We start from the raw sequence: 25,664 nt of genomic DNA on the forward strand, positions 1-25,664 counted from the left end.
CGCGCGCGGACGCGTTGTCACGGTTGTTACGCGACGCGAAGGCGCATGCTGTCACATGCCGAATTGATGCCTCGCGCTGGTGGCGCTGTGTCACAAGTGCCGTCGTCGTGCCTTGCACAGGCGGTTGGTACGCGCTTGCGGGGTAGCATCCCTCTTCTCCATTCCATCGCCATGTCCGAGCAGGAACCTCTCTTGCCGTCTCAACAGGTTTATGAGCCCAGTGACGGTGACGGCACACACTACGGAAAGTCGAAGCATGAGCAGCGGAAAGAGCGAACGGCCGAGTTCCTCGAGTCGCCTCCTTTTCACAAGGCGGTCATCGCACTGGCTCGTATCATCCTCTTGAATCACTGATACACCTGCCGACATTCCCACCTGTTATCCACTGCAGGTTTTGATCGACTCCGGTTGCGTCCTCGCCGATCTGAGCTATACTTTCCTGAACGAGACTTGCATGCCTGATGAAGACAATCAGCCGTTTTGGTTAACGATCCTCGCTCACATCTCACTTGCGATCACGACATTCTTCCTTATTGAAATACCCGTCGCGATTTGGGCCTTTGGATGGACCTACTACAGGCCAGGCTCACGCGTGACACACTCCTCGCTGCACTTCTTCGATGCAGTCGTGATCCTCACGACGTTCGTGCTCGAGGTGGTCCTGAGAGGGCGAGAGAGGGAACTGGCCTCCCTGCTCATAGTCTTGCGTCTGTGGCGGCTTGTGAAATTGGTGCAAGGTCGGTCGCAGGCTCTGTTGATATATCGTACCAAAGTTTCCACACCGCTGACATATCTGTCAGGGATCGCCGTAAGTGCCGGTGAGATCGAGGAGGATAACGAGCGGAGACTTGAAGAGACGCGTCAGGAGCTGGAAGGAGTAATTGTTGCCCTCGCAGACTCCCGCGAGGAGAATCGCAAGCTCCTCATCCGAATCAGAGAACTGGAGGACAGCGGGTCATGATAACGTATCTGGTTCGAATGGTATGAATTCGTTTTCACATTTGTTTCGTGACCCAGTCTATGATTCTATTACAATGAGCGGATAAATACGTATATGCGCAATCAATGGCTAGCTGGTTGATACAGGGAATGCGTGGGCGAACTTTATACAGATGTGTCGCTGACAGTCATCAATATCATGCATAGTCGTAAACGTAAACTGGCCTGTCAAAGGGCAGCTTCTCATCGAGCATATCCCGTATGTATGCTCGATGCATGGGCGTCCTGCGCCCTGATCCATTCTGTTCGTCTATGTGTTTGTATCGGGACATCGGGATCCGCGACGTCTTCCGGGAAGATTCCGTACGATATCGGACGACTTGGGGTAGACGCGATCATCGGTAGGCTCAATTCGCTGCCCACGCTCCGTCTTGGGTATCCTCGTGAAGCGATGGTGCGAGCCTTGGGCGGGAGCGGCGGTGCGCCATATATCGAGGCGGTGGTAGCGCTCCAGTACGACTTGACCTTCTGGACCACACCAGGAGACTTGGGCGGAGGCGAGCAGAAGGGCGGGTCGACACCACGACGTGGTTCGACATCTTTCGCCCATTGTGGGCGGAAGCTCTCCACGCTCTTGCTCTGCGGTGCTGAGATCGTCAGTCCTCGCACGACGGTAGCCCCTTTCTCCGCCTGGTCCGTGAATGGGTCGTGGCCGAACACGGAAGATACGGCCCGCCGCACTTCATCATCCTTGAGTTCGTAAAAGTTCCGTTCGGCGTCCTTGAAGTCGCTGTTCCCATAAGGTGACCGCTGGAGACCGAACCACGCGACCGACGTTACTGTACATCCCCAGATAGCACCCTGAACTCTTGCATGCATCGCGACGATGCCGATGAATGCAAATAGGTACATGAGAACTGCAAGATTGATCAGATACAGTAGTGAAACGCTGGTCTCAGGACGCACCTGTGGAGGCTGAAATCCATGTGACAGCCACCAAAACGGACGAAGACGCGCAGGGGTTAACGTTGCCTGGTCAGATGCATTCAGTCTACGGCCGGTGATAGCGTGATGAAATACTGTCATACCGCTGCCGCTGCATACTACGGGCGGACCGCTGACCGTTGCATCAACCGCAGCAGCTGCCACATCGTGACACCCTCAGTACTTGGCTTGACGCAGGTGGATGGCGACGTACCAAACTGAAGCATGCCAAATGCAGCAATCGCGACACATTCCAACATGATCTTTGGAGACCCGAAGGATGGATAGAAAAGTTCTATGAAGCATCTGAAATGATCGGTCAACAGAGCAATCCTACGGACGGGCAGCCTGCAATCCTCACAGTGCAGTATACAGCAAGATGCAGCATGAATTGAATATCACGAAGATTGCAGGGCCCTCGACTAAACAAGACAGCAGGTGAGCAGATCTCTCCAGAAGAGAGGACATGCATATGCACACACCGTCAAGTTGAGCACTCTTTACTGCCGAAAGATTCCAAGCCGCAAATCCCATCGCCAGGACGTTGACATACAGCAAGAAGACTAATCAAGATTCTGTCAGCATGATACAATGTCTATAAGCGCAATCACCTCACAGAAGATGATGAAACGCAGCAGAACGGCGGGATTACGCATAATTGGTGGAAGTCGGATCAATGTGTAAGCAGTACAGGCAGAATACAATAGGGATGAGGGCGCGATGCTGACAGGGTCGTGGCCAGGGTATTAGCGGCGGAATGTACAGAGACAATCGCTACGCAGGCGATAAGGAAAGTGTCCAAAGGAGGGGTGAAGAATCGAGACGAGCCAGGTTCAGATTTCCAAGGCGGCTAGAGGTGCACCAGCAGCACAAAAAAGGCCGTGAGGCGGCTGCGCACATCGTTTTATAGGTGCGGCCGGTACAACAATGCCGCGGAATGGGACAATGGACGAGCATGTCAGACGCGCGCTATCGATAGAAGCCGTCGTGCATGCACCTCGGCACCTGGCAACGTTCCCCACACGTTGTTTTCGGAAGCGCTCGGTAAAATTTATTCCATGAGTCGAGGACACTGCGCAATTTTTGATGTCGAGAAGCGAGCTAGTTAAAATTGCTGCGACGTCGAGGCGGGTCGAGGAGGAGCACGAACGAGGTCGTCGACGTCTCGGTTCAAGTTCGACAGGCGCCCGCGATCAGCGATCATTGATCCGCTCAAAATATATAGGTCCGCCACCGGGACCTTATACTCAGTCCGCCATCAACCTCTCACTCAGCAGACATGATGGCGGCTATCCGTACGTTTGCTTTTGTATGGCCCTGCTCTGTGATCGCAACACATTGGTTAAACTTCGCACGTCGCCGTATCAGTGGAGGCAAAACTCACACCGCGGCCCATAGGTGAGAGTCAATGATATAACGATTAGCGAAGCAAGAACACCTCCATTCGCATGGACCACTTCCACGTACTACATTGTAACCATGCATGTCACCTTGTCTCCCCTAGGCAGACCTATAAATCTCCTCTTTTGAGTAGGGGGAGGACACATGTCACCTGTCTTTGACAGAAGCATATGCAGACGGGCGCCCCGCACACTCGCTCTCTTCGTGAATGGTTAGATCAAGGCTTTCATCATCGCCGCCCGAATCGGTGCTCGAGAGCATATAAAGCAGGCCGGCATAAAGAGGCTAGGTGGCATAACGTTGCATTTTCAAACCTGAGCGTGTCATGAAGCCCGTCTTCAGCTATCTCTGCGGATCTATCGTTGTGCTCCTCATCTCAACGAGGCTTGCTAATGCTGGATCGATATACCCTGACACGGACGTAGTGGTCATATCCAACAATGACCTGAACCCCTCGAACCCAAATCGTGCAAGTGCGCTGTATCTCAAGAGCGGCTTCAACTGCTCGCAGGCGTACGAGGCGTGTTCTCAGCTACAGGAGACTCTGCTTCCTGCACCTGGCAGCACAGGCTTGACTGCAGTAAACCTGTCCGCGGCGCTCGTGTCCGAGAGGCATGGTGCTGCTTTGAGCAGAACTCAGCAGGTCTGGGTTGCTGGAGACGGTGAGTGGCCGTCATCCTGTATCTTGTAAATGGCTTTGCTCACTTTGCCAGAGCAGCCACGGACACGTGCAACGCGTTCACACCAAGCTACCAGTATTCCGAGATGGGGTACCAGCCTGGAGGTGCTGTCGATCCAAACGAGTTTCTACCAGTTCTATGCACGAATTCTGCGCCATTCACCCGGTCGAACGTCACATCTTATGACACTTCGCGCCAAATCCAGTTGTCCACTCCTTCAGCTGGCATTCTTACCGGCTTCAGGGACAAATTCAGCTTTCGGTTCCTAGGCATTAAGTACGCAGAGTCAACTGCAGGCCAAGACAGATTCCAGCCTCCCACCGCAGTCCAAATCGAGTCAGGCACTGAGCGATCGGCTCTCGTTTATGGTGCAAAGTGTGCCCAGGTAAAGGGCTTTCCTGACGTAGAGCTCACATTCGACTCATGCAATGTATAGCCGCCCGATGCTGATAATGGTCACCTTCTGTACACGGACGAGGATTGCATGTATCTCAACGTGTTCTCTCCCGTCGTCAACTCTGGGACGATACATGACGAGAGCGCGCCCAAGCTTCCGGTCATGTTCTTCAGTATGTGCGATCATTGAAAGCCGTATACATCTCTTCTGATATGCATCTGGATCACAGTTCACGGGGGCGGCCTCAACACTGGAGATAGTGGCCCGTTTCCCTACAACATGACCACCAGCGGCTTTGTGGGCAACTCAATCTCAAGTATCTACGATGGTACCAATCTAGTCTCATACGGAGGGGTCGTTTTAGTCACAATCAACTACCGCCTTACTGCGTTCGGGTGGTTCAACGCCTCCAACGCTGCCCTGAAAGATACCTTGTTAGCCCTGCATTGGGTGCAAGACAACATTGAATCATTCGGCGGTGACGTAAGTCAGATCCTGTTTACTAATGAACTACTTGGAGATGACACGTAACGTCTTGTGCAAAGCCAACGAAAGTGCTGATCTTCGGCGAATCTGCGGGCGGTGTAATGACCAGATATCTCCTGGGCACAAATCCTAAGTACACAGAGGGTCTTTTCAGTGAGTTACGGCAATTGCTCTAGCAATTATGAAGTGTCATAACGTTGTGCAGGTGCTGCAATACTCGAATCGGATTTCCCTCTGTTATATCCTTTCCTGGCTCCGACACTCGCGCTGAATAACTCCCTAACGCTCGCAAAGTATCTAGGATGTGCGGTCAACTCATCGACCTTCTTCACAGATGAGATGGCTCTATGCGTTCAGAACCTCCCGGCAGGCGATATCGCGATGGCCGCATACTATCTCGGCATCTATTGGGATATCACTGTCGATGGCGACTACGTTTTGACAGATATAGCATCAAGCATCGAGGATGGAGTCTACGCTCGTGTTCCGACGATCTGGACGAGCAACGAATGCGAGTTTTGCTACTTTATGCCAGCGAGCATCCCTCCGAACTCCTCGTCCTCTGTGTTCCCGGATAGCCTGTCGCTCGTTTTCAACAGCACCCAGGCAGAGCGTATCCTGAATGCGACAGATCTGTATCCATACCAGACTGCCTCTGCGGAGGACGGCATCTCCGGTGCAGTCCTGACCTTCGCACGGCTCTTTACCGATTACTTCGTCCACTGCCCAATGGTCTATCTCTCCTCTCTGGAGACGAACACGACCAATCCCGGCAACTCCTACAAGGTGGAGTTCGCAACCGGCCTCGGCTCTCCGCTCACTCCCAACCCTGCGACGTGCCCTGGCCAAGTATGCCATGCAGACGAACTCTACTGGGTGTTTGCCACCGCAGAGACGGACAACCTATACCAGCCGCTCACCGAGAGTCAGGTGGTGACGACGCGAGAGGTGATCAATCGGTGGACATCGCTTGCATGGACGGGCAATCCGAATTACGAAGGTGCTGAAGTGGAGTGGACATCATACGTAGGCGACAATGAGATCGTCATCAATGCGACGGCGATGGAGACGTCAGAGGCATACAGGGTGGCGCAGTGCGACTTCGTTCAAAGCCAGTTGGGCTTTTTCTTCGGGAGCCCGTGAGGGTTATATGACATTGGCCAGGTAAAGCCTTCCAGAGATCAATTGCGTGGATTTCATTGACCAGATCTTGCAGGTATCACTGGGTTCACTGGTGGATATGATGGGCTAAACTACGTATGTCATGCCACTTCCCACAAAAAAAATATATAACCAATAGCCATACAGTTCAGCACTCTACAATGACAAGGACGATGTAGAATCCATGCTATTGTACATACGATACATTCAAATTGGGCCCAATTTTGAAGGACAGACGGCGACATGTGACCGAGCCGCAATCAGCGTGCCACAGGTGTCGTGGCCGTTTTCGGGAATTAAGTGTGCAAAGTCAACCGCAGGTTGTGCCACATTCCAGTCTCCTACCGCTGTTTGGATTGAGGCAGGTTCTGAGCGATTGGCTCTCGCTTATGGGACAGCGTGCGCTCAGGTAGGGACTTCTTCCGTGCGGCACTTCGTACTACTAGTCCGCTGATGTTGCTCATAGCCATCCTGACGCAGACAACGGTCACTTTCGATACGCGGACGAACATTGCGTGTATCTTAACGTCTTCTCTCCCGTGGTCAACGTCAACTTGACACCAGTCGTGTGGCAATTGCGTGCCCAAGCTTCCCGTCATGCTCTACAGTAAGCATATCAATACGATAGGCTGTGCATGGTCAATTCTAACCGCTTTCGATCTCTAGCATAGTTCAGGGGGATAGTGGTCCATTTCCGTTCAACATGGCCACCAGCGGAAGTGGGCAGCTCCATCTCAACCATCTACGATGGTGCCAATCTAGTCTCGTATGAAGGGATGCTCCTCGTCACAATCAATTATCATCCGATTAGCGCGTGCGGGTGGGTACTAAAACCTTTGCAGTCCCAAGGTAAATCTAAACACCACAGCGAACCCCTGCAAACTCGGAATTGGATATATCTATAAATCGTGTTACACAGCTCATTCAACCGATCACCATGATATTGTACAATACGCATACACGATCTTTGCTATCCCCAGTGTGAACGTCAAGAAGCAGGTACTAAAGATCTGAAGTACGACTAAACAGACAGCGATCCTGTAAACTCCATGTTGTAAAGGGCCCATGCGAAGGAGCCGAATACAAGCAAGAACGCCACGGTCTCCTTGAAGCCGTATTCGACGATAGCTGATGCAAGCATTTGAACAGCAAGGACACATCCTAACACGATCCATACACCGTAGTTGTAGATGGCCCATATGAAGAAGCCCATAATCGCTGCAAGAGATGCAAAGCATACAAGGTAACCGAAGAATTCTGACACATGTTCGCCCACGGCTTGCTGCTGCGATGTAGTGCCTGCTATTCTGTTAGCACAGTTGCACATGCAGAGAGAACACATGGCTACCATAGTTCGTGAAGCGAGTAGACAAGTTGCTCGAGTGCACGAGCGGCTCTCGCTCTCGTTGGAATGGAGATTCACGATAATTGGTCACAGGCGAACTCGCGCTTGGCATTGTGTAGGCTTGAGGATGCGAGATCAGCATGATTCCTGCATCAGACATATTCAACTAAATGTCACTCACCGGGTGACGGCATAGTCGGGGTATCTGTTGGCTGTATGACTACTGAAACTCTAGCATGCTGCGTCGCAACAGAGATGCTCGAGGATACAGCTGAGTGAGATATATGAGCAAACAATCACATCAGACACCGACATCACTCACTCGATGTGCCATAATATTCGTCAGTGGGAGCTTGCGCTTGAACAGCAGAATATGGCGGCGGATTTTCGCTGGGAACCTGAGCAGGCTGGGTAGGAAACTGAGCATAGGACGAAGCCCTCCATGTACTAAACACATACAATGGTTCTTCCCAAAGCAAGGGCATCACGCCTCGCCATCTTCGACTCAATTTTCCGCAACGCCCTGTCCAGGCTCTGGTCCGCAGCAAATAAAGGGACGGGTAGCATCGTGGGAACACTGAAAGGGTCTGTCTCGCCTTGACGAGCTCTAACCTTGGCAACGACCTGCCAGGAGTCGCGATTGACATATTTGATTGAAACATAGACGATGGCAGCCCTGTGGTGTGTGTTACTAGCGATGCGTTGCATACGCATCGTCTCGATAAGAGAGTGATCATTCGGACAGCGGCTGCCGTTGGGGCACAGCCCGTCCCTGTTGTTCCTACACAGAGTCCGATACGTGTCTCCCTGTCAATTCAGAATCATCAGTACCGATATAATATCCAAAACTGGAGATTAAAGATATACCCTTCTGGCCATCCGCGGAGAGTTAATCATACCAGCAGCAGCCACCTTGTCCTCAAGATTCTTGGTGGCGACATTGATGAGGAAGTCCTCGACCGTGATCGTACGAGTAGCGGCGGCCCCATGACCGGCGTTGTTGCGCTCTGTGAGCACAAGTCGCCAACCGCTGGAATTGCACGCAGGGACACCAAAGACGTCCCTTCCAGCGATGTATTCTAGCACAAGCTCACGGCTGACTCGCGATGGATTCGCGACATCCACAAGAGCATTCAACCGCGCGACATCCATGATTGTGTGGCTATACCGTGATGCGCATGGCTTGCTGTGGGCGTGCGTTCCTGTAGTGTCACCACATCTCCCGTAATATGCAATGTGTGGGCAGATCGTGCGGGTCGCGGTTTCTGAGTCCATGGAAGACATATTGCGCGGGCAGATTGCAAAAAACGCGCTGTGAATCAGATTTATTTGGCGTCTAATAGAAGGATGCTCCGAGTACTACTTCGAGGCATGTGACTCTCGCGCTCATCTTCCGCGCCATCGAGCGCAACGACGGAGGCGAGAATGCAACTTGTGCATGCCTGATCTTGTACTGAGCAAACGTTCATGAATGATTCAGCATTAGCGGAATTTTTGGAGAATGATTGAAGTCTCACCCCCAAGCTTTGAAAAGTACGCTCCCGCGGCGGTGGCGCTGGTCGCTCCGGGGCCCCTCGAGCCGGCGCTCCGCCGCCAAATTCCAACAGAAGGCTCTATGAGCATCTTCGCGTCTTGTAATAGCATAAGGATTACCTTCACCTTCCTCTACATAAGCCCTGGATGCATCATGTGCACTGGACAAGGGAGAACGACTGATTATTTATTGTACAAGAAGCATCAGGAAAACTCAAATCCGGCTTAGGACACTTTTATCCGCTTGCCGTCACCAAAAAAGATATTAAGTGCGAGAAAGTCTCAGGACCTCTTGTTTTGAACTTTTTTTCTGGGTCAGAAGCTTCTTATTATGTATACAAGCCAATACCAGCAAGAACAAGTCAAAAAGGAGGTTCTCGGGTCACAAGTCGATTTGAGTTTTCCTGATGCCGGAGATGCCATTTTCTCCAGAGACAGTCTCATATGGACATAGGACCTGTTGCATTCAGGATTTGCTTTGACTGTGTTACCGTCGACGAAGAGCGGCAAAGTGTCCGGGAACACAGGTGGGGACATCACCAGATCGTCATTCTGCGGGCAACGAACGCCGTCCTTGATGGTGAAACCGCCTGTTATTTGGAATTTCACAACATATCTTACAGCAGGCTAGCTCAGAAGATGCTCCGAGATACTTTCCTAGGCTGTTGTGACAAAAATCTTGAAAAAGCTGATGGTCAAAGATGAACTCAACTGAGATCATGTATAACAGGTCGCCTTCCCAGAAGCGACGTGCGATAACTACAGCTACAGAGTCATAACGATCGTAGAGAACCTGCTCTGATGCACAAGCTATACAACGTGTGGGCTACAACGCAAGCCGACCGGCGACCTACAGTTGAAAAGCGGCAATCAGCATGCTACAAATAGTTGTACAATGCTGTTGCCCACTCAAAGGCCCCATTTAGCCGCCCTGCACGCCAACGCGTGTTGCAGGGGCGTGGTACGCAGCCACGGATCGCTTAGCCGGAAGCGATCAGCGCTGGATAGGTTGTCGGTGTTTCCTTTGTCTATAGGTGTTACCGGAAGGAGCTGATGCGGGACAAGTCGAGCGGCGGGGGCCTGTGCAGGCGCAGGACTCGCTTCTTGTGTGGACGACCGAGAGGTGTTGCGGGGGTTGACGGTTCTGACCCAGAATCCGATTCTGGGGGCGGGGATGGAGAAGGAGAAGGGGCGACAGTCTCAACTGGAGCAGTCCGCAAAGGCTTCGGTGTCGGAGCCGTCGTAGTCGGTAGAGGCACATTAGCCGACAACTGCAGCTGCCGAGGCTGCCAGGAGGCTCGTTTCGCAGGGAATGGCCGGGCTGTCTGACTCTGCATACGGTAGAGCGCGACAGAGGCTGGCATAGGCGCCGCGGCTTCATTCCTCTCAAGGTCTTGCTTCTCAAGATCGGGTGGAGGATTCGCGAACATGCGTCTTCCGAACTCAGTCGGGTACGGCGGGGGGCTGCCGCGGGAGGACTTGGAAGGATTCCCGGGAAGGGCCCGTGTAGGCGATGACGGTGCACTAGGCAGCGACGAGCGTAAGGCGAACCAGGAGTAGTCCAGTGTGCTCGATTGCCAGATAAGGGGGTCATTGCGCTGGTGTAGGAGGGCGATGACAGCGAGTACAGCGAAGTACATCAGCACTGAGGACGTGTTAATCTAATGTAATCGAATGGTTCCAGAGACACCTACTGTCTGTGGCTGCAGCCCAGGTGAAGCCTACCATGAGCGAGGATGTGGTACATGGACCTTCCGTGATCTGGCCGTCTACAGACAGACCGTCAAGTACGCTAACAGCTGGAGCATAAAGCTCACTTACCCTCGTCTGCTGTTACACATTTTGAGTCGGACGTCGTGGTAGTGACCGCAGCAGCACACGCTTGACAGCATCTCAGCGATTATCGCACTGCATATGGATAAGACCCACCCAGCTCCAATACGCCAAAGAGGCCAACCCAGAGGCACTCAACCCAAACGTGTCGCATCGCAGACTGTTTGCACAAGACGTCCACGAACATGCTGCAAAAGATTCGATCAGCGTCACATTCGAACTCACGCATTACAGCATCCCTGCAATACAACCCAAGGTCCGTCGGCTAAGTCCCGGAATATTGCCGATCGATCACCACGACAGCGTTATCACCTTCTCGAGCCTCCGTTCTCCCACTGCAAGAGCGTCCAAGAGAATAAACACTCACAAAGTGAAGATGAATAGCAATGCCGTAGCAGCTGCAGATACCAACAGTGCGTCGACTTCAATCCAACCTGAAATCAGCATCAGCTTCCGCACAATATCCATCACAGTAGTTTCGAAGACTAACTGTGAAACTGGATGTCCAGGGCGAGCGACAGGTTCCATGCTGCAACAGCACAGATAACAGCATTGCAGATGACAAAGAGAACTGCCCGACACCAAATCACATCAGTTCCGTGCAACTCGCTGGCAGCACTTGGCTTCAAATATGCTTACCGAAGACGAAATAACGATAGGAAGCAAACAACTTGTTCATGATGGGCGTGAAAACCGTATCAGACTGCGCAGGAAAGGAATGACGGCCGCTCAACGGGGGATGGACAGTGCACGACGGAGAACCCAGCTCCAAGGTCAGAGACAAATCCAACGATGCGCTGGCGACGAGCGTGTAAAGAGGGAGGCGGTGCGCGCTGACCGGCGGACAGTTGCTGCAGAGCTCGCAAGGAGCAGTCTCGGCGGGATGGTAGCCTAGCGACACGTACTTATCGCGTTTCGCCTCATGTCCTTCCGGCGTCTATCACCATCATTAACGAAAATTGGTTCTAAACTCAGCGAACAGTGCGTGCAGTCCAGCCAGCCAGGACAGAATGGAAAAAACCTAAACAGCGTCCGAGATAAGTACATGAAATTTCTAACAGCACTTGTGTCACAGTCGTTCAGTCCTCGTACGCTGGGGGAGGCTCGTCCATTGCTGCCGCCTGCTCCGCCCTCAACCTCTCTACCTCTAGCTGCAAGACTTCATTCTGTCTCCGTAATTCCGAGTCGTCATGCACCTGTACTTCCTCCTCGAGCTGGTGCGCCGTTGGGCGACTAGGCTGATCCAGGAACGCGCCACCGCTACGCGATTGGCGGTGCTGCAAGTCAGCAACCTGCTGCTCCACGTCGTGCACTTGCCGTGACAGCTCTTCACGACGTATTGCTGCCTTTGTCCGCCTGCCTTCGTTTGTCTTCGGCGATACATTGGCGACGCTTGAAGCAGCAGCTATCGTGGATGGCGCTGAAGAGCCGGAGGTGGCGACATTGGTCGCTGGGTCGGTATGGGCGCTTTGAGGAACTCCAATAGTCGTTTCTGAGCCCTCGAATGGTCCGTTTACGTTCGGAAATTGCACCTCGGTTGTGACTGGGTGATCCATGTATGGCTCTATTTTGGCCATTAGCTCGCTTTCGTCGATCTCGTGTCGCCGCGTATTTCCGCCGTCCACTCGCCAGATCCTGTCTGCCCCGCGTCCGCCACGGCGCCGTATACATAGGAAGACCAGGACAGCGATAACGAGCGCGCCCACTCCGCCGACGACACCGCCGACGATAGCACCAATGGGGCTATGTGATGAAGATGATGGGGTGCTGGAAGCAGAAGCCGCTGCACTTGGCGTTCCAGTACTATCGTTTGTAGTTCCAGTACTAGCGCTAGTAGTAGTAGTCGATGTCACCGATGGATCGGAATCGTACCTGCAGACGAAGAGTTCAGGTTGAACCACAATTCACGGGTTCGAAGGAGTAGCTCACGTATATTCCGCCCAGTCGAACAGTATAATTGACTGACTAACATCGCGCCTTGGCGTCATGATCAACATGTGCTCCTTGTTTTCCATAGAAATGTTGCTATATACTGTCACATTGTAAACCATATCTTCGGAGTCACTCGGTAGATGCGAATATGACCCGACGGTGTTGCCATCGAGCTCGAAGCTGATGTTCACGAAAGTTATCGCATCCTTGACGTAATTCGGTATAATACAGTATACCCAGATAGCAATGCCTGCAAAGGGGATAGAGTTTTCTTATCACTCTGCTACGAAAGAAAGCATCGCACGTACCATCGAATACGAGCGTTACGTTCCTAGGGGCCGTGTCTGAGAGGAACGCGGTGGTATCATGCCAGGAGTGCTCAAACGTGTCATTGATGTTTGGTTCCACATAACAGCCAGCACAATCGGGGCCGTAGCTCCAATTACCAGCGGGTAAATAAGTTGGCTGGAGGCCTGTGACTGAGTCCCCGTTCTCGTCGTCAATCGTTCGGTTCGTAAGCGTGCCCAGCACGCATTTCCGAATCGAAACGAACAGCGCTGCGCACAAGGAGAAGCGCAAGGAGGGACGCATATCCAGTCAGATCGAGATATCACAGCTTGAACGGTGAGACCGGGAAGAGGAGGGAGAGAGGTTAATGACATCGAATTGGAGTGCTTCAGGATAGTGTACCGGCCTCTCAAGGCGACGACGTCCTGTCCACATGATGATTTGGCATCAGGGCTCTGAGCTTGCCAACAATCAGTTGGATTGATTGCTATCACGCCTCAGCTATGCTCGGGTCAATTCAAGGCACTGCGGCATCCTGGAACTCTTCTATTCATTGCAGTGCATGATGGATCCTCGCGATTTTCGGATCCAGAGAGTTGGAGGAGTCTGTTGAGATTGATCAAGGCATTTTGAAAGCTCGACCGGACATTGTCTCTTAGGGCCAAGCGAGTCATCGCTCTCTGTTAGCAGTAAAATAGACATTAGAGGGCGGACGACGTACTACGCTGCTCGGCGATTACTCGGACCAGTGACTGGGAGTCTGACTGCGTGAATGCGCGGGGCGCTCTCCGGGCCCTACGCCGAGATCATCATTGCCTGACTTGTCGGTGTCGACCACGTTCGAGACTGAATCTTCTTCGCTAGTAGCATCAAGACATTACTGCTGTTCTATTGCTGTCAATACGTAAGGACACCAGTCTGCCGCATAGAAGCCTCTGCTCGTTCAATGCATCTTACTATAGGATCACCGCGGGAGGATTATACAGCTTCCCACTCATGTTTCCCGCCTTTGTGGCTCGCATGAAGCTCACACAGCCCAGCTGGGCACCATGATGCTGGTCTGAGCTTCTAGCTTCGCTCCATTTTCAGGATGTTCCATGTTTCCCATGTCAGCGCATTGATCGGCCAGTACGTTCCCCTGGACGCCAGAGCCATCGTCTGCTTTCCCTCATCTAGTTCTGCTTTGCTCCGTCTGGGGACCTTGTTCTCGTAAGCTTCGGAAGAGAGTTCCATCATTGACGATCGCACATGCTGATACCCACGCAGCTATTTCTCTATGCTGTCGGCAGTAGAATGCGCGGATATCATGACAGGAGCGCTCAAAAGTGTTATTGATGTTTGGATGCACATAACAGCCAGGACAATCGGGACCTTAGTTCCATAGACCAGAGAGTAAATAAGTTGGCTTGATGAGCGTCACTGAGTCCCCGTTCTGGTCGTACATCGTTCGCTTGATAAGCGTGCCCAGCGCGCGTTCAAAACGAGAAGAACAGCGCTGCGCACAAGGAAAAACGCAAGGAGAGACGCATATCCAGTCTCCGGGATGGTAGCCTAGCGACACGTAGTACTTGTCGCGTTTCGCCTCATGTCCTTCCGACACCATCATTAACGAAAATTGGTTCTAAACTCAGCGAACAGTGCGTGCAGTCCAGCCAGCCAGAACAGAATGAAGAGACCTCAACAAACCGACAGCGTACGAGATAAATACATGAAATTTCTAACAGCACTTGTGTCACCGTCGGTCCGCCAAGTGCTCCGAGTCCTCTTCAGGCTCGTAGTACGCTGGGGGAGGCTCGTCCATTGCTGCCGCCTGCTCCGCCCTCAACCTCTCAACCTCTAGCTGCAAGACTTCAATCTGTCTCCTTAATTCCGAGTCATCATGCACCTGTACCTCCTCCTCGAACGGGTTTGCTGTTGGGCGACTAGACTGATCCAGGAACGCGCCACCGCCACGCGATTGGCGGCGCTGCAAGTCAGCAACCTGTTGCTCCATGTCGCGCATTTGCCGTGACAGCTCTTCACGACGGATCGCTGCTTTTGTCCGCCTGCCTTTGTTTATCCTCGACGGTACATTGATGGCGCTCGACGCAGCAGCTATCGTGGGTGCTGCTGAAGAGGCGACGGTGGCGATATTCGTCGCTGGGCCGGTATGGGTGCTTTGAGGAACTTCAATAACCGTTTCTGAGTCCTCAAATGGTCCGTTCACGTTCGGAAATTCCACCTGGGTTGTGACTGGGTGGTTGACGTATGGCTCTATTTTGGCCATTAGCTCCCTCTCGTCGATCTCGTGTCGCCGCGCATTTCCGCCGTCCACTCGCCAGATCCTGTCTGCCCCGCGTCCGCCACGGCGCCGTATATATAGGAAGACCAGGACAGCGATAACGAGCGCGCCCACTCCGCCGACGACTCCGCCGACGATAGCACCAATGGGGCTACGTGATGAAGATGATGGGGTGCTGGAAGATGATGAGGTGCTGGAAACAGATGCTCCTGCACTTGTCTTTGTAGATTTCGTAGATTTCTCGCTGCTTGTCGTTCCAATACTAGCGCTTGTAGCAGTGCTCGATGTCACCGGTGGATCGGAGTCATATCTGCAGACAAACAGTTCAGGTTGAACCACAATTAACGTGTTGGAAGGAGTGACTCACGTATATTTCGCCCAGTCGAACACTAGAAATGACGAATTAACATCGCGCCTCGACGTCATTGTCAACGTGTGCTCCTTGTTTTCCATAGAAGCGTTGCTATATACTGTCACATTGTAGGCCATATCTGTAGATGCACTCGGTAGATGCGAATATGACCCGACGGTGTCGCCATCAAGCTCGAAACTGATGTTCGTGAAAGTTGTCGCCCACTCGACGTAATTCGGTATGACGCAGTATACCCAGATAGCAGTCCCTGCGAGGGGGATAGAGGTTACCTTGCTGCTCGGCTGCACAAAACGCATAGCACATACCATTGAATATGAGCGTTACATTCCTAGGGGACGGGTCTGACGGGGATGCAGTGGTAGCGTGCCAGGAGTGCTCAAACGTCTCGGCGATGTTTGGTTGCACAAGACAGGTAGGACAACTTGTGCCATTGTGCCAATCGTCAGAGGGTAAATAAATTGGTTGGAGGCCTGTGACTGAGTCCCCGTTCTCGTCGTCAATCGTTCGGTTCGTAAGCGTGCCCAGCACGCATTTCCGAAACGAGAAGATAAGCGCTGCGCACAAGGAGAAACGCATGGAGGGACGCATATCCAGTCCGATCGAGATATCACAACTCCAACGCTGCAACTGAGGAGAGGAGGGAGAGAAATTGATGGTGTCAGATTGGAGGGCCTCAGGACAGTGCACCGGCCTCTCGAGGCGATGACCGCCCACATGGTCGCTACATGGTTCAGCGTCAGGACTCCTTGCCGACAATCATTGACAGTTGGGTTGATGGCTATCACGCCATAGCGGCTATGCTCGTGTGAGTGCAAGGCACTGCGGCATTATGTACTCGTTCTATGCATTGCAGTGCATGACGGAGCAGGAACGTTGATTTTTCTCGCCATTTGCAGGGGGTTGGAGGAGTCTGTTGAGATAGATCGAAGCAAATTGAAAGTTCGACCCGACATTGTCCTTTTTTTTGCCTAGCGTGTAATCGCTCTCTGTTAGCAGTAGACTAGGCATTAGATGGAGGACGACGTACGCTGCTCGATTACAGACCTACTCATACGTGGTTATCATCTATGGATTAGCAGTGACTGTTCTCGAAGCGAATGCGCGGCGCGCTCTCTCTCCAGGGTGACGAATATCCTGATTAGTCTACTTTTTGACAAGTCGGTTTTTTTCGATCGGAGAATGAACGTAACAACGAACCGGGTTTTCGGACTTTGTAATCTTGTGTGATTTTTCCTTTGTCCTTCGAAGGTACAGTAGGATACCCAGGCCTACGCCAAGGACTCGATTTGTCGGATCTCCGGGGTCGACCATGTTCGAGACCGAATCTTCCTCGCTAGTAGTGTCGGCGCATGAGTTGGAGGGAAACAAGAGTAGGGAGTTCGATTTGAGTGATCGCATATACGGAGAAAATGTCTAGACATTGAGGCTTTTTGACAGGCCTTTCGGGGATCACGGTCATTTTGTCCGGGTTGGGGATCCACAGGCCTGAAGCTGAAGGCCTGATCAAAGGCCTGAAGTATCTGTTCATGTCCGGACAGCCGTCCGGCCTCCCATAGGGATTTTCGGGGGGTCCTAGTCCAGCCAGCCAAACAGAATAGAATAGACGCAATAGCTTCCGAGATAAATACATGAACTTTACAAGAGCACTTATAACATATCATTGACGGTCCGCCAAATGCTCCGAGTCCTCTTCAGGCTCGTACGCTGGGGGAGCCTCGTCCATTGCTGCCGCCTGCTCCGCCCTCAACCTCTCTACCTCTTGTTGCAAGACTTCAATCTGTCTCCTTAACTCCGAGTCGTCATGCACCTCCTCGAACGGATTTGCTGTTGGGCGACTAGGCTGGTCCGGGAACGCGCCACCGCTACGCGATTGGCGGCGCTGTAAGGCAGCAACCTGTTGCTCCACGTCGCGCATTTGCCGTGACAGCTCTTCACGAAGCACTGCTGCCTTTGTCCGTCTGCCTTGGTTTGTACTCGACGATACATTGGCAACGCTTGACGCAGCAGCTATCGTGGATGGCGCTGAAGAGCCGGAGGTGGCGACATTGGTCGCTGGGTCGGTATGGGCGCCTTGAGGAACTCCAATAGTCGTTTCTGAGCCCTCAAATGGTCCGTCCACGTGCGGAAATTCCAACTGGGTTGTGACTGGGTGGTCGACGTATGGCTCTATTTTGGCCATTGGCTCGCTTTCGTCGATCTCGTGTTGCCGCAGATTTTCGCCGTCCACTCGCCAGATCCTGTCTGCCCCGCGTCTGCTACGGTGCCGTATATATAGGAAGACCAGGAGAGCGATGACGAGCGCGCCCACTCCGCCGACGACACCGCCGACGATAGCACCAATGGGGCTATGTGATGAAGATGATGGGGTGCTGGAAGATGATGAGGTGCTGGAAGATGATGAGGTGCTGGAAGATGATGAGGTGCTAGCAACAGATGCTCCTGCACTTGTCTTCGTAGATTTCTCGCTGCTTGTCGTTCCAATACTAGCACTTGTAGCAGTGCTCGATGTCACCGGTGGATCGGGATCATATCTGCAGACGAACAGTTCAGATTGAACCACAATCAACGTGTTCGAAGAAGTAACTCACGTGTATTCCGCCCAGTCGAACAGTATAAGTGACGAATTAACATCGCGCCTCGGCGTCATTATCAATGTATGCTCCTTGTCTTCCATAGAAGTGTTGCTATATACTGTCACATTGTAGGCCATATCTGTGGAGGCACTCGGTAGATGCGAATATGACCCCACGGTGTCGCCATCGAGCTCGAAGCTGATGTTCACGAAAGTTGTCGCGTACTGGACGTAATTCGGTACGATGCAGTATACCCAGATAGCAGTCCCTGCGAAGGCAACAGGGTTTTCTTGTCGCTCTGCTATACAAAAAGCATGGCACGTACCATTGAATGTGAGCGTCACATTCCTGGGGGACGGGTCTGACGGCGATGCAGTGGTATCGTGCCAGGAGTGCTCAAACGTGTCATTGATGTTTGGTTGCACATAACAGCCAGAACAATCGGGACCGTAGTTCCAATCGTCAGAGGATAAATAAGTTGGCTTGAGACCTGTAACTGAGTCCCCGTTCTCGTCATCAATCGTTCGGTTCGCAGGCGTGCCAAGGACGCATTTCCGACACGAGAAGAACAGCGCCGCGCACAAGCAGAAACGAATGGAGGGACGCATATTCAGTCAGATCAAGATATCACAATCAACGCTGCGACCGGGAAGAGGAGGGAGAGAGGTAAAAGACATCGAATGAGAATGCTTCAGGACAGTGCACTGGCCTCTTGAGGCGACGACTCACCACATGGTCGCTATGTGGTTCGGCATCAGGGCTATTTGCCGACAATTGATTAGATTGATGGCTATCGCGCCCTAGCTATGCTCGGGTAAATCATAGAGTGCAAGGCACCGCCGCATCAGTGCACAATGGAGGAGGAACATTGATTAGCCTCGCCGTTTCCGGCGGGTGGAGGAGTCTGTCGAGATAGATCAAGGCAAATTGAAAGCTCGACCGGACATTGTCTTTTCGCGCCTAGCGCGTCCGAGTCATCGTTCTCTGTTAGTAGCAATAGAACAGGCATCAGAGGGAGAACGACATACGCTGCTCGATTACTCTGCTGCTCAGACGTCGATCTATAAACTAGCAGCCTTGACCGGGAGTCTCGAAGCGACTTCGCGAATGCGCGGCGTGTTCTCCAGGCCTACGCCGAGATCATTGATGATTGCGTGACTTGTCGGTGTCGACCACGTTCGAGACTGAATCTTCCTCGAGACATTACTGCAAGCCTGACTGCGCTGTATACAGTCCATCGACGACCTGACTGCTCTGATCGCACTTGGGTTCGGGTCAGAGCTGAAGTTATTTTCAACCCCAAACAGCCTTGGCCAGGCCACTTCAATTTCCTACGCACATAACGGTGATCGACGTGGTTTGAGAGTAAAGTAGCAGGTCATGACGGTTGCAAGGTGCGGAAAGAGTAGTTCTCTTGCATTTGTAAAGCTGAGTGCGTTCAACCCGATGTCATGATGCATCATTGACAGCGCCTCCGCTCGTCGACCGAGGACGAAGTCCCTCAGTCGCCTGCGCTCCGCGCTCATATGCTGTTCTATTGCTGCTAATGCGTAAGGACACCATTATGCTAGAAGCCTTTGCTTGTTCGACGCATTTTACTATAGGATCACCGCGGGAGGAATCTACAGCTTCCCACTCATTTCCCCCGCGCTTGTGGCCCACATGAAGCTCACACAACCGCAGCTGGGAACCATCATGCTGGCGTGAGTCTCTAGCTTCGCTCCATCTTCAGGATGTTTCATGTTCCATGTCAGCGCAATGATCGGTCAGTATGCCAGTGCCGCCCCCGTCGGGAAGGTGCTCGACCGTTTTGGGCCATGGAGCTGTTCCCTGCTGGCTTCTCTTATGTTCGCATCAGGATACGGCCTCTTCGCCTTGGACTATACCCGTTCTCCCGAGACACCAGAACCATCGTCGGCCTTCCCGCATCTGGTGGTATACTTTGCTTTGCTCGGTCTGGGGACCGTGTTCTCGTAAGCTTCGGAAGCGAGTTCCATTGACGATCAGACATGCTGATACCAATGCAGCTATTTCTCTATGCTGTTTGCAGCAACAAGGACCTTCCCTCAGTACGTCGGACTTGCGTCCGGCACAAGTCTCGCCATCTTCGGCATGTCGCCGCTGTTCCTGTCCATGGTCGCCACCAGGTTCTTCATCGATGCCAGCGCGAATGTGGACGTGACACGCTTCTTCACTTTCATGGCGGTCTTGACAGGCATCATCAACTTAATTGGCGGTCTGATTCTGCCTGGGCCAGCCACTGAAGCTGTACCAAAAGCGCGTCCCTCGCCAGATGATCAGACGGACTACAACGAGGATGCTCAGGTTACGGAAGTAAACGAAGAGGCGTCTCTCCTGGCAATGTCGTCGATAGCAACAGACAGTAGTGGGCGTGCAATCCTGGCGCAGGAGCCAGACCATGTGGATGCTGTGGGACTTCTCAAGGATCCCTATTTCTGGGTTCTTGCCATAGTTGTCTCGCTGGTGGTTGGAACCGTGAGTGATCTCATTTCCTACCTAGCAGTGATTGGCGTTCCGAGCATCTACTTTGGCGCATACAGGCAGAAATGATAAAGTCAAATATCGGACTTCTCGTCCTTTCACTGCCGTCATTGTCCTCGCATGAGAACATTTCTTTTCAGGTGGAACTGATCGCCATCTCCGACACCCTCACTCGCCTCCTTGTGGGTCCTCTCGCGGACCTGGTGTCTCCTGTTGCTACCTACACTGCTGACGGCGTCTGGGCGTTCCCGCGAAAGCCGTACGTCACGCGGGTCCTCTTCCTCGCCTGTGCATCTCTCCTCTTTTCTCTCACGTTCATTTGGTCCATACTCGACGTACGGACGCAAGAGGCTCTGTGGCCACTTAGGTACCTTCCAGTCTTACCTTGCCATTGGTGTTCTGTTCTCATATTCCCCTCAGCGTCAGTACCGGAATAGCAAACGGGACTGTCTTTACCATGCTGTACGTATGTTCCGATGTTGATCTCTGCACGTAGCACCGTGACACTGATTACGTATTTCAGCCCAAGCATCCTCTCATCGATCTGGGGCTCGCCAAACCAAGGGCGCAACTTTGGTTTCGTCTCCTATACATGCTTCTTTGGCACAACTGCCTTCGCCTACTTATATGCGTTTGTAGCAGACAGCCATACTGCATCTGACGATGGCGTATGTCATGGTGCGCAGTGCTGGCGACTTACCTTCTGGCTGAGTGCGGTGGCGGCGCTGCTATCGACGTGCTTCTCGTTTCTGCTATGGAGAAAATGGAAGGCTAGAGTATAACGTGAAGTCCTTCGCATTAAACCGAGCCATAACATGTACACCGATCCGGATGTATTACACTGATTGTGGAATGTTCAGTACAAGTATGTTTGTTGATAGATATGGTACCTATTCAGATTTGGATGATACCTTCACTTCTACACCCCCTGCTGTTCCCTCCGGGTATCCGAACCAGACACCCACGAGCAACGCCGCATTCGCCAGGCAAAGGATACCCGAGGACGACGGGGTAGAAGGATACACATTCCATGCATACTCGACGGCTAACAATAGGGCCAGCCTGCGAAGCACAGTCATAAGCAAACACGAGGCGTCTTCAGTCTTCATCAAAGAGGGGTAATAGACCTCACTTACTTTACAGCGACCGGATACTTGGTCCTCCAGGCCAGGAATGGCAATTGCGCGGCGTACCACGAGTAGAACTGATAATGCAATGATCGAGCAAACAAGATGCCGATGAGATTGCTTGTAAAAAGGACCGTCGCAATAACTGCAAGAGCATTCATGAGCACGAATAGTTTATTGAGAGCATTGACTCACAATCTGCAGTAACAGGAGCCACCCGAGGAGCAACATGTGGACGACGAAGGCCTTCGCTCAGTACCGCCCACACTCCACCATCTCTTTCGCACCATTTGAAGAGGCCGAACATGATCAGCATAACGACATGGCCCAGCAGGAGACCTCGCGCCCACGCATTGCTTGAGAACGTCTCCTCTGAGACGAAGCGCCAATTGACCGTCCACTTGTATAGGAAGGTACGCGTGAATTCGTACGCGTATTTCGTATAATTTCGCGGGTGGTGCAAGAGGAACGGCGAGCCGATGCCAATTTGTGTGAGCACAATGGCGACAACATGGCTTGCGGTGCCGAGTAGCCCGTGTCTTATAAACAGCACTACAAGCAATCCCGGCACGTAGAGCAGAGCGGACATCTTGATTGACAGAGCACAACTAGATGAGAAGGACATCAGCCTCGCGCTGCCAGACATACACTCGACAAACGCACCTGAGGAGCAACGACCCGAGGACGTCCCAGCCATACTGGTACGCCAACACAGCAGCATGCGCAGCCACCACGTTCCAACAGTCGTTGAAGAGGCGCAAGACGAAGATGGAGTGCAGTCTCTTGCTGAGGGGGAGAAGCAACAGCAACCAGTTTGGTACTCCACCTGCTTTGCCGTAGATCGCGCAGGTCAGGACTTCGAACAGACAGTAGACAGCCGCATAGATCTGTTGCGCAGTGCGTAGGTCTCTGCCAGACCCCGTAAGCTTGTAGAGGGCGTGATGAACGTGGATGTGTCCCGCTGGATATCTGCGCGTAAGACATGTAGAGCGACAGAGAGCGTAGTCAATGGGATCGACGTACACAATAGGTCCCGTTGGACCGGAGATCAAGGCATAGTCTCGTTCGCCTTGAAGGTACAATTCTAACTGGTAGATGTATGTCTCCCAGTCAATCTCAGTGTCTGTAGACGGAGGTCACACTTGGGCCGTATAAAGGCCACGATCAGGGCACCTACATGGAACGAAACGTATGATCAGTTGCGTGAGAACTGCGTCACCAATGACGACCAGCGCGGCGAGCAAGTAGAAGTACGCGGGATCTGTTATCAACGAGAGCGCAAGCTTGTGAAGCTTTCGCCATGAACGTTCCAACTGAGTCTGTGGCATCGTCGAGCGTGAACCGTGTTGGGCGTCTACACGAATCACGATCAAGATCAAGGCTTGAGCGTGCTGGCATGGAAAAGAGTGTTGCGATTGTTTAAATAAAATAAATTACAGCAACCAAGGCCATTAATACCCCTGAGTAGAATTCCGAGTCCAGTCACTTTGTTGACCAACATGTGAGATCACGATATTCTCCCCGTCCTGCAGCCCCTTCATGAACCACTCCTGATAGTCTCCCTCGGTTCCAGAAGCAACGACGGATGGACCTAGCTTCGCCATGCTGTCGCTCATGTACTGGTTCGTGAACCCGAGCTTTGACATTCCGTACAGCGCGAATATCTTCGCAGTGAGAAAACCATCCGAGTACCCCTTGGCGATTGACTGCTGGGATGGGGTCATCACAGTAGTTTGACCATCGCGCCTATGAGCCTTCATGCCTGAGAGAGACGCTAGAGGTCGTCTCCGCACGGACGAACGAGTGCGCCTCTGCTTCTGAGAACGACCTCGACGCTTCATAGGTGTCGAGGATGCATTTGTTTCCGGATCGTAAGAAGTCTGCGAAGGAGCATAGGCAGTGTCGGTGGAAGTTTCTTGAGCGCTTGAGAGTATAGCGCTGGTGTTGGGCGTGTTCATGTCGCCCATCAATTCCGCTAAGGAAGGGAGCTGTTCTGGACTTGTTAATGGGCCTTGGCCGTACGAGAAGAAGGTGGAGGGAAGAGCGTTTCCGACGGCCTCTTTAAAGCACCAGCCAGGATCATCAGAGCAGTCTTCCTTCATATATGCTGACGATGTGATGTCAGTCCTGCTCTAACCACAAATATTACGGACATACCCCAGAAGCCCCAACCCGCGGTAGTGTTGGTATATACGTCCATTTGACCAGTGCAGAATTCTTGTTGAGACTGATCCGGGTCTTGTTCATTTGCCAGACTCTGCGGTGTCAAAGCGCATGACCATTCGTCCACGACTATGTTGCGGCGTGTCTGGTTCGACGCGACTTCCATGGAATCTGCAATGGAGCTCTTGATATCAGCGGTGTGCTGCGTCGCCGATTCTGCGTCATCGGAAGGAGTGAACACGAAGTAGGAGTGATGATCCACGACGACGAAGTCCGTTCGATTCGCTACATATTCACTGAATTGGTCGAGGTTGAAGCCATCGTGAATGTACAAAGGGAAGCTCGCTGCCGCTGGGGATGTTTGTCTCATAGCGGGTATGGCACGGTCATCTTGGACGAGTTAGCACTAATAGACAACTGGATCGTGATCACTCACAGAAGTCCGGAAGGTCTGGACCATTTTGGGGCTCGTTGAGGACCTCAATACCGATGACATTGGTCACATTAACAAGTCGTTCCATCAGAGTACTGAGGAGGGTGATAGTCATGTTCATATATGTAGGACTGTCAAATAGCCCAGTGACGCCGTCTGATATTCCGGAGTGCGGCTGGCCGTTTTGACTCCCAGGAGCGCCGTGTAGATCAACCAAGACACCTATACCAGCTTCGCCAGCCCAGTTGATAGCCCGAGCGACTCTCACCCACGAATTCTGATAGACATCAGAGACATTTTCGTAAGGAGTGCCTTGACAGAATTCGGGACCCAAGCTCCAGTAACCGATGGGCAGACGGACAGTATTGATACCGATACTGGCAAGGTATTCGAAGTCCGTTTGATTGATGAACGTATCCCAGTGATGCTCTAGAACAGCCCGTGCGCCAGCAGTAGAACCCCAGCCAGTAGCAATATCGATCTCAGACAGCTGTTGTCCCGCAGCACAGGTGAAGACTGATGGGGTTATCCATTGTTCGTGGACGAACCTGGTTTGCAGAACAAAAATCATTAATTCTAGACATCTCGAGCGACTGGCATTGCATCATACTCACCAGGATCCTAGATTGACAGACTGCTGCTGTCGATAACGATAGACATTCGCTTTTGCTTGGTCAAAGGGCGGGAAAGTCTGGTCGCCAAGGGGTGGTGCCTCATACGTGAATCCTTCACAGCCATCAGCATCCGCATGCGCATAGGTCGACTTGGCAGAGGGTCTCGAAGTAGCCTGCACGCCTGCAGCAGATCCGGTCTCAGAGACCTGAAGGCTAGTAGAGGGATAAGCACTCTGAGTGTTGCCAGCATCACTCGTGAAACCTTGACTAGGGCTAGCCGAAAGGGAAGAATAAGTGGGCGAAGGTTTGTAATAACCTTGCGTCAAGCTGAGGGCTTGCAAGAGAGCAGAGAAATACTGGGCCGTTAAAACCATCCTACGGCCAGCGAAGAGGTACACGAAGTGGAAATAGAACCGGCCACAGAATACCCTGCACGGATAGATAGAGGGGATGCACAGTCTCTTTGGCGAATGGCATGAGGCTGACAATCGAGCTGAATACTGCATCAAACCACGTTGGGATTCAGACTGCCGGGATGTCAATACTCAGTCGTCAGCCGCGAATGTATGGCAAACCTCAAAACTAAGATCAAAATGCGTAACAGGCGCGAGCCTAACAG

The 25,664-nt window shown here is 52.5% G+C and overlaps 11 protein-coding genes across 11 annotated transcripts; 3 read left to right on the top strand and 8 right to left on the bottom strand.

Annotated features, from left to right (window-relative positions):
• Window positions 1–165: 165 nt before the first annotated feature.
• Window positions 166–961, top strand: LAESUDRAFT_747034 (uncharacterized protein; the record flags this gene model as incomplete). Its single annotated transcript, XM_040911452.1, has 2 exons — window positions 166–327; window positions 392–961. The coding sequence occupies exons 1-2, from the start codon at window positions 172–174 to the stop codon at window positions 959–961; spliced, it is 726 nt and encodes a 241-aa protein (XP_040768990.1). The 5' UTR covers window positions 166–171.
• Window positions 962–1,182: 221 nt separating this feature from the next.
• Window positions 1,183–2,579, bottom strand: LAESUDRAFT_754917 (uncharacterized protein; the record flags this gene model as incomplete). The annotated part of the gene is made up of 7 exons (XM_040911964.1): window positions 1,183–1,856; window positions 1,906–1,971; window positions 2,028–2,081; window positions 2,138–2,229; window positions 2,285–2,345; window positions 2,406–2,486; window positions 2,540–2,579. 7 exons carry the CDS (start codon window positions 2,577–2,579, stop codon window positions 1,183–1,185), a joined length of 1,068 nt encoding a protein of 355 aa, XP_040768991.1.
• Window positions 2,580–3,634: 1,055 nt separating this feature from the next.
• LAESUDRAFT_720459 (alpha beta-hydrolase) lies at window positions 3,635–6,030 on the top strand (the record flags this gene model as incomplete). Its single annotated transcript, XM_040907817.1, has 6 exons — window positions 3,635–3,986; window positions 4,043–4,389; window positions 4,441–4,573; window positions 4,631–4,884; window positions 4,947–5,040; window positions 5,093–6,030. The coding sequence occupies exons 1-6, from the start codon at window positions 3,650–3,652 to the stop codon at window positions 6,028–6,030; spliced, it is 2,103 nt and encodes a 700-aa protein (XP_040768992.1). The 5' UTR covers window positions 3,635–3,649.
• Window positions 6,031–6,819: 789 nt separating this feature from the next.
• On the bottom strand, window positions 6,820–8,705 carry LAESUDRAFT_809226 (uncharacterized protein). Its single transcript, XM_040914123.1, has 6 exons — window positions 8,261–8,705; window positions 7,853–8,200; window positions 7,716–7,800; window positions 7,575–7,664; window positions 7,397–7,513; window positions 6,820–7,347 (listed from the first exon to the last, which is right to left on the bottom strand). Exons 1-6 carry the CDS (start codon window positions 8,675–8,677, stop codon window positions 7,070–7,072), a joined length of 1,335 nt encoding a protein of 444 aa, XP_040768993.1. The 5' UTR covers window positions 8,678–8,705; the 3' UTR covers window positions 6,820–7,069.
• Window positions 8,706–9,887: 1,182 nt separating this feature from the next.
• Window positions 9,888–11,759, bottom strand: LAESUDRAFT_720461 (uncharacterized protein). The gene is made up of 7 exons (XM_040907818.1): window positions 11,399–11,759; window positions 11,250–11,330; window positions 11,127–11,193; window positions 10,856–10,947; window positions 10,748–10,807; window positions 10,621–10,695; window positions 9,888–10,571 (listed from the first exon to the last, which is right to left on the bottom strand). The coding sequence occupies exons 1-7, from the start codon at window positions 11,436–11,438 to the stop codon at window positions 9,964–9,966; spliced, it is 1,023 nt and encodes a 340-aa protein (XP_040768994.1). The 5' UTR covers window positions 11,439–11,759; the 3' UTR covers window positions 9,888–9,963.
• LAESUDRAFT_261334 (uncharacterized protein) lies at window positions 11,542–13,631 on the bottom strand. The gene is made up of 3 exons (XM_040901774.1): window positions 13,000–13,631; window positions 12,689–12,941; window positions 11,542–12,631 (listed from the first exon to the last, which is right to left on the bottom strand). Exons 1-3 carry the CDS (start codon window positions 13,280–13,282, stop codon window positions 11,839–11,841), a joined length of 1,329 nt encoding a protein of 442 aa, XP_040768995.1. The 5' UTR covers window positions 13,283–13,631; the 3' UTR covers window positions 11,542–11,838.
• A 1,080-nt stretch (window positions 13,632–14,711) lies between these two features.
• On the bottom strand, window positions 14,712–16,209 carry LAESUDRAFT_754921 (uncharacterized protein; the record flags this gene model as incomplete). Its single annotated transcript, XM_040911965.1, has 3 exons — window positions 14,712–15,570; window positions 15,628–15,880; window positions 15,939–16,209. The coding sequence occupies 3 exons, from the start codon at window positions 16,207–16,209 to the stop codon at window positions 14,712–14,714; spliced, it is 1,383 nt and encodes a 460-aa protein (XP_040768996.1).
• Window positions 16,210–17,197: 988 nt separating this feature from the next.
• Window positions 17,198–18,964, bottom strand: LAESUDRAFT_720464 (uncharacterized protein). Its single transcript, XM_040907819.1, has 3 exons — window positions 18,532–18,964; window positions 18,222–18,474; window positions 17,198–18,164 (listed from the first exon to the last, which is right to left on the bottom strand). The coding sequence occupies exons 1-3, from the start codon at window positions 18,812–18,814 to the stop codon at window positions 17,291–17,293; spliced, it is 1,410 nt and encodes a 469-aa protein (XP_040768997.1). The 5' UTR covers window positions 18,815–18,964; the 3' UTR covers window positions 17,198–17,290.
• Window positions 18,965–19,158: 194 nt separating this feature from the next.
• Window positions 19,159–21,596, top strand: LAESUDRAFT_720465 (MFS general substrate transporter). Its single transcript, XM_040907820.1, has 9 exons — window positions 19,159–19,382; window positions 19,440–19,600; window positions 19,676–19,756; window positions 19,811–19,909; window positions 19,961–20,179; window positions 20,234–20,702; window positions 20,768–21,075; window positions 21,129–21,170; window positions 21,232–21,596. The coding sequence occupies exons 2-9, from the start codon at window positions 19,587–19,589 to the stop codon at window positions 21,488–21,490; spliced, it is 1,491 nt and encodes a 496-aa protein (XP_040768998.1). The 5' UTR covers window positions 19,159–19,382; window positions 19,440–19,586; the 3' UTR covers window positions 21,491–21,596.
• On the bottom strand, window positions 21,487–23,172 carry LAESUDRAFT_671030 (glycosyltransferase family 58 protein). Its single transcript, XM_040905449.1, has 6 exons — window positions 23,013–23,172; window positions 22,859–22,958; window positions 22,499–22,804; window positions 22,031–22,443; window positions 21,845–21,980; window positions 21,487–21,770 (listed from the first exon to the last, which is right to left on the bottom strand). The coding sequence occupies exons 1-6, from the start codon at window positions 23,161–23,163 to the stop codon at window positions 21,599–21,601; spliced, it is 1,278 nt and encodes a 425-aa protein (XP_040768999.1). The 5' UTR covers window positions 23,164–23,172; the 3' UTR covers window positions 21,487–21,598.
• Window positions 23,173–23,235: 63 nt separating this feature from the next.
• On the bottom strand, window positions 23,236–25,419 carry LAESUDRAFT_740810 (glycoside hydrolase family 5 protein; the record flags this gene model as incomplete). Its single annotated transcript, XM_040911102.1, has 4 exons — window positions 23,236–23,942; window positions 23,993–24,388; window positions 24,435–24,979; window positions 25,046–25,419. 4 exons carry the CDS (start codon window positions 25,417–25,419, stop codon window positions 23,287–23,289), a joined length of 1,971 nt encoding a protein of 656 aa, XP_040769000.1. The 3' UTR covers window positions 23,236–23,286.
• Window positions 25,420–25,664: the final 245 nt, after the last annotated feature.

This window comes from Laetiporus sulphureus (assembly GCF_001632365.1).
Source record: "Laetiporus sulphureus 93-53 unplaced genomic scaffold LAESUscaffold_3, whole genome shotgun sequence".
Classification (NCBI taxonomy): domain Eukaryota; kingdom Fungi; phylum Basidiomycota; class Agaricomycetes; order Polyporales; family Laetiporaceae; genus Laetiporus; species Laetiporus sulphureus.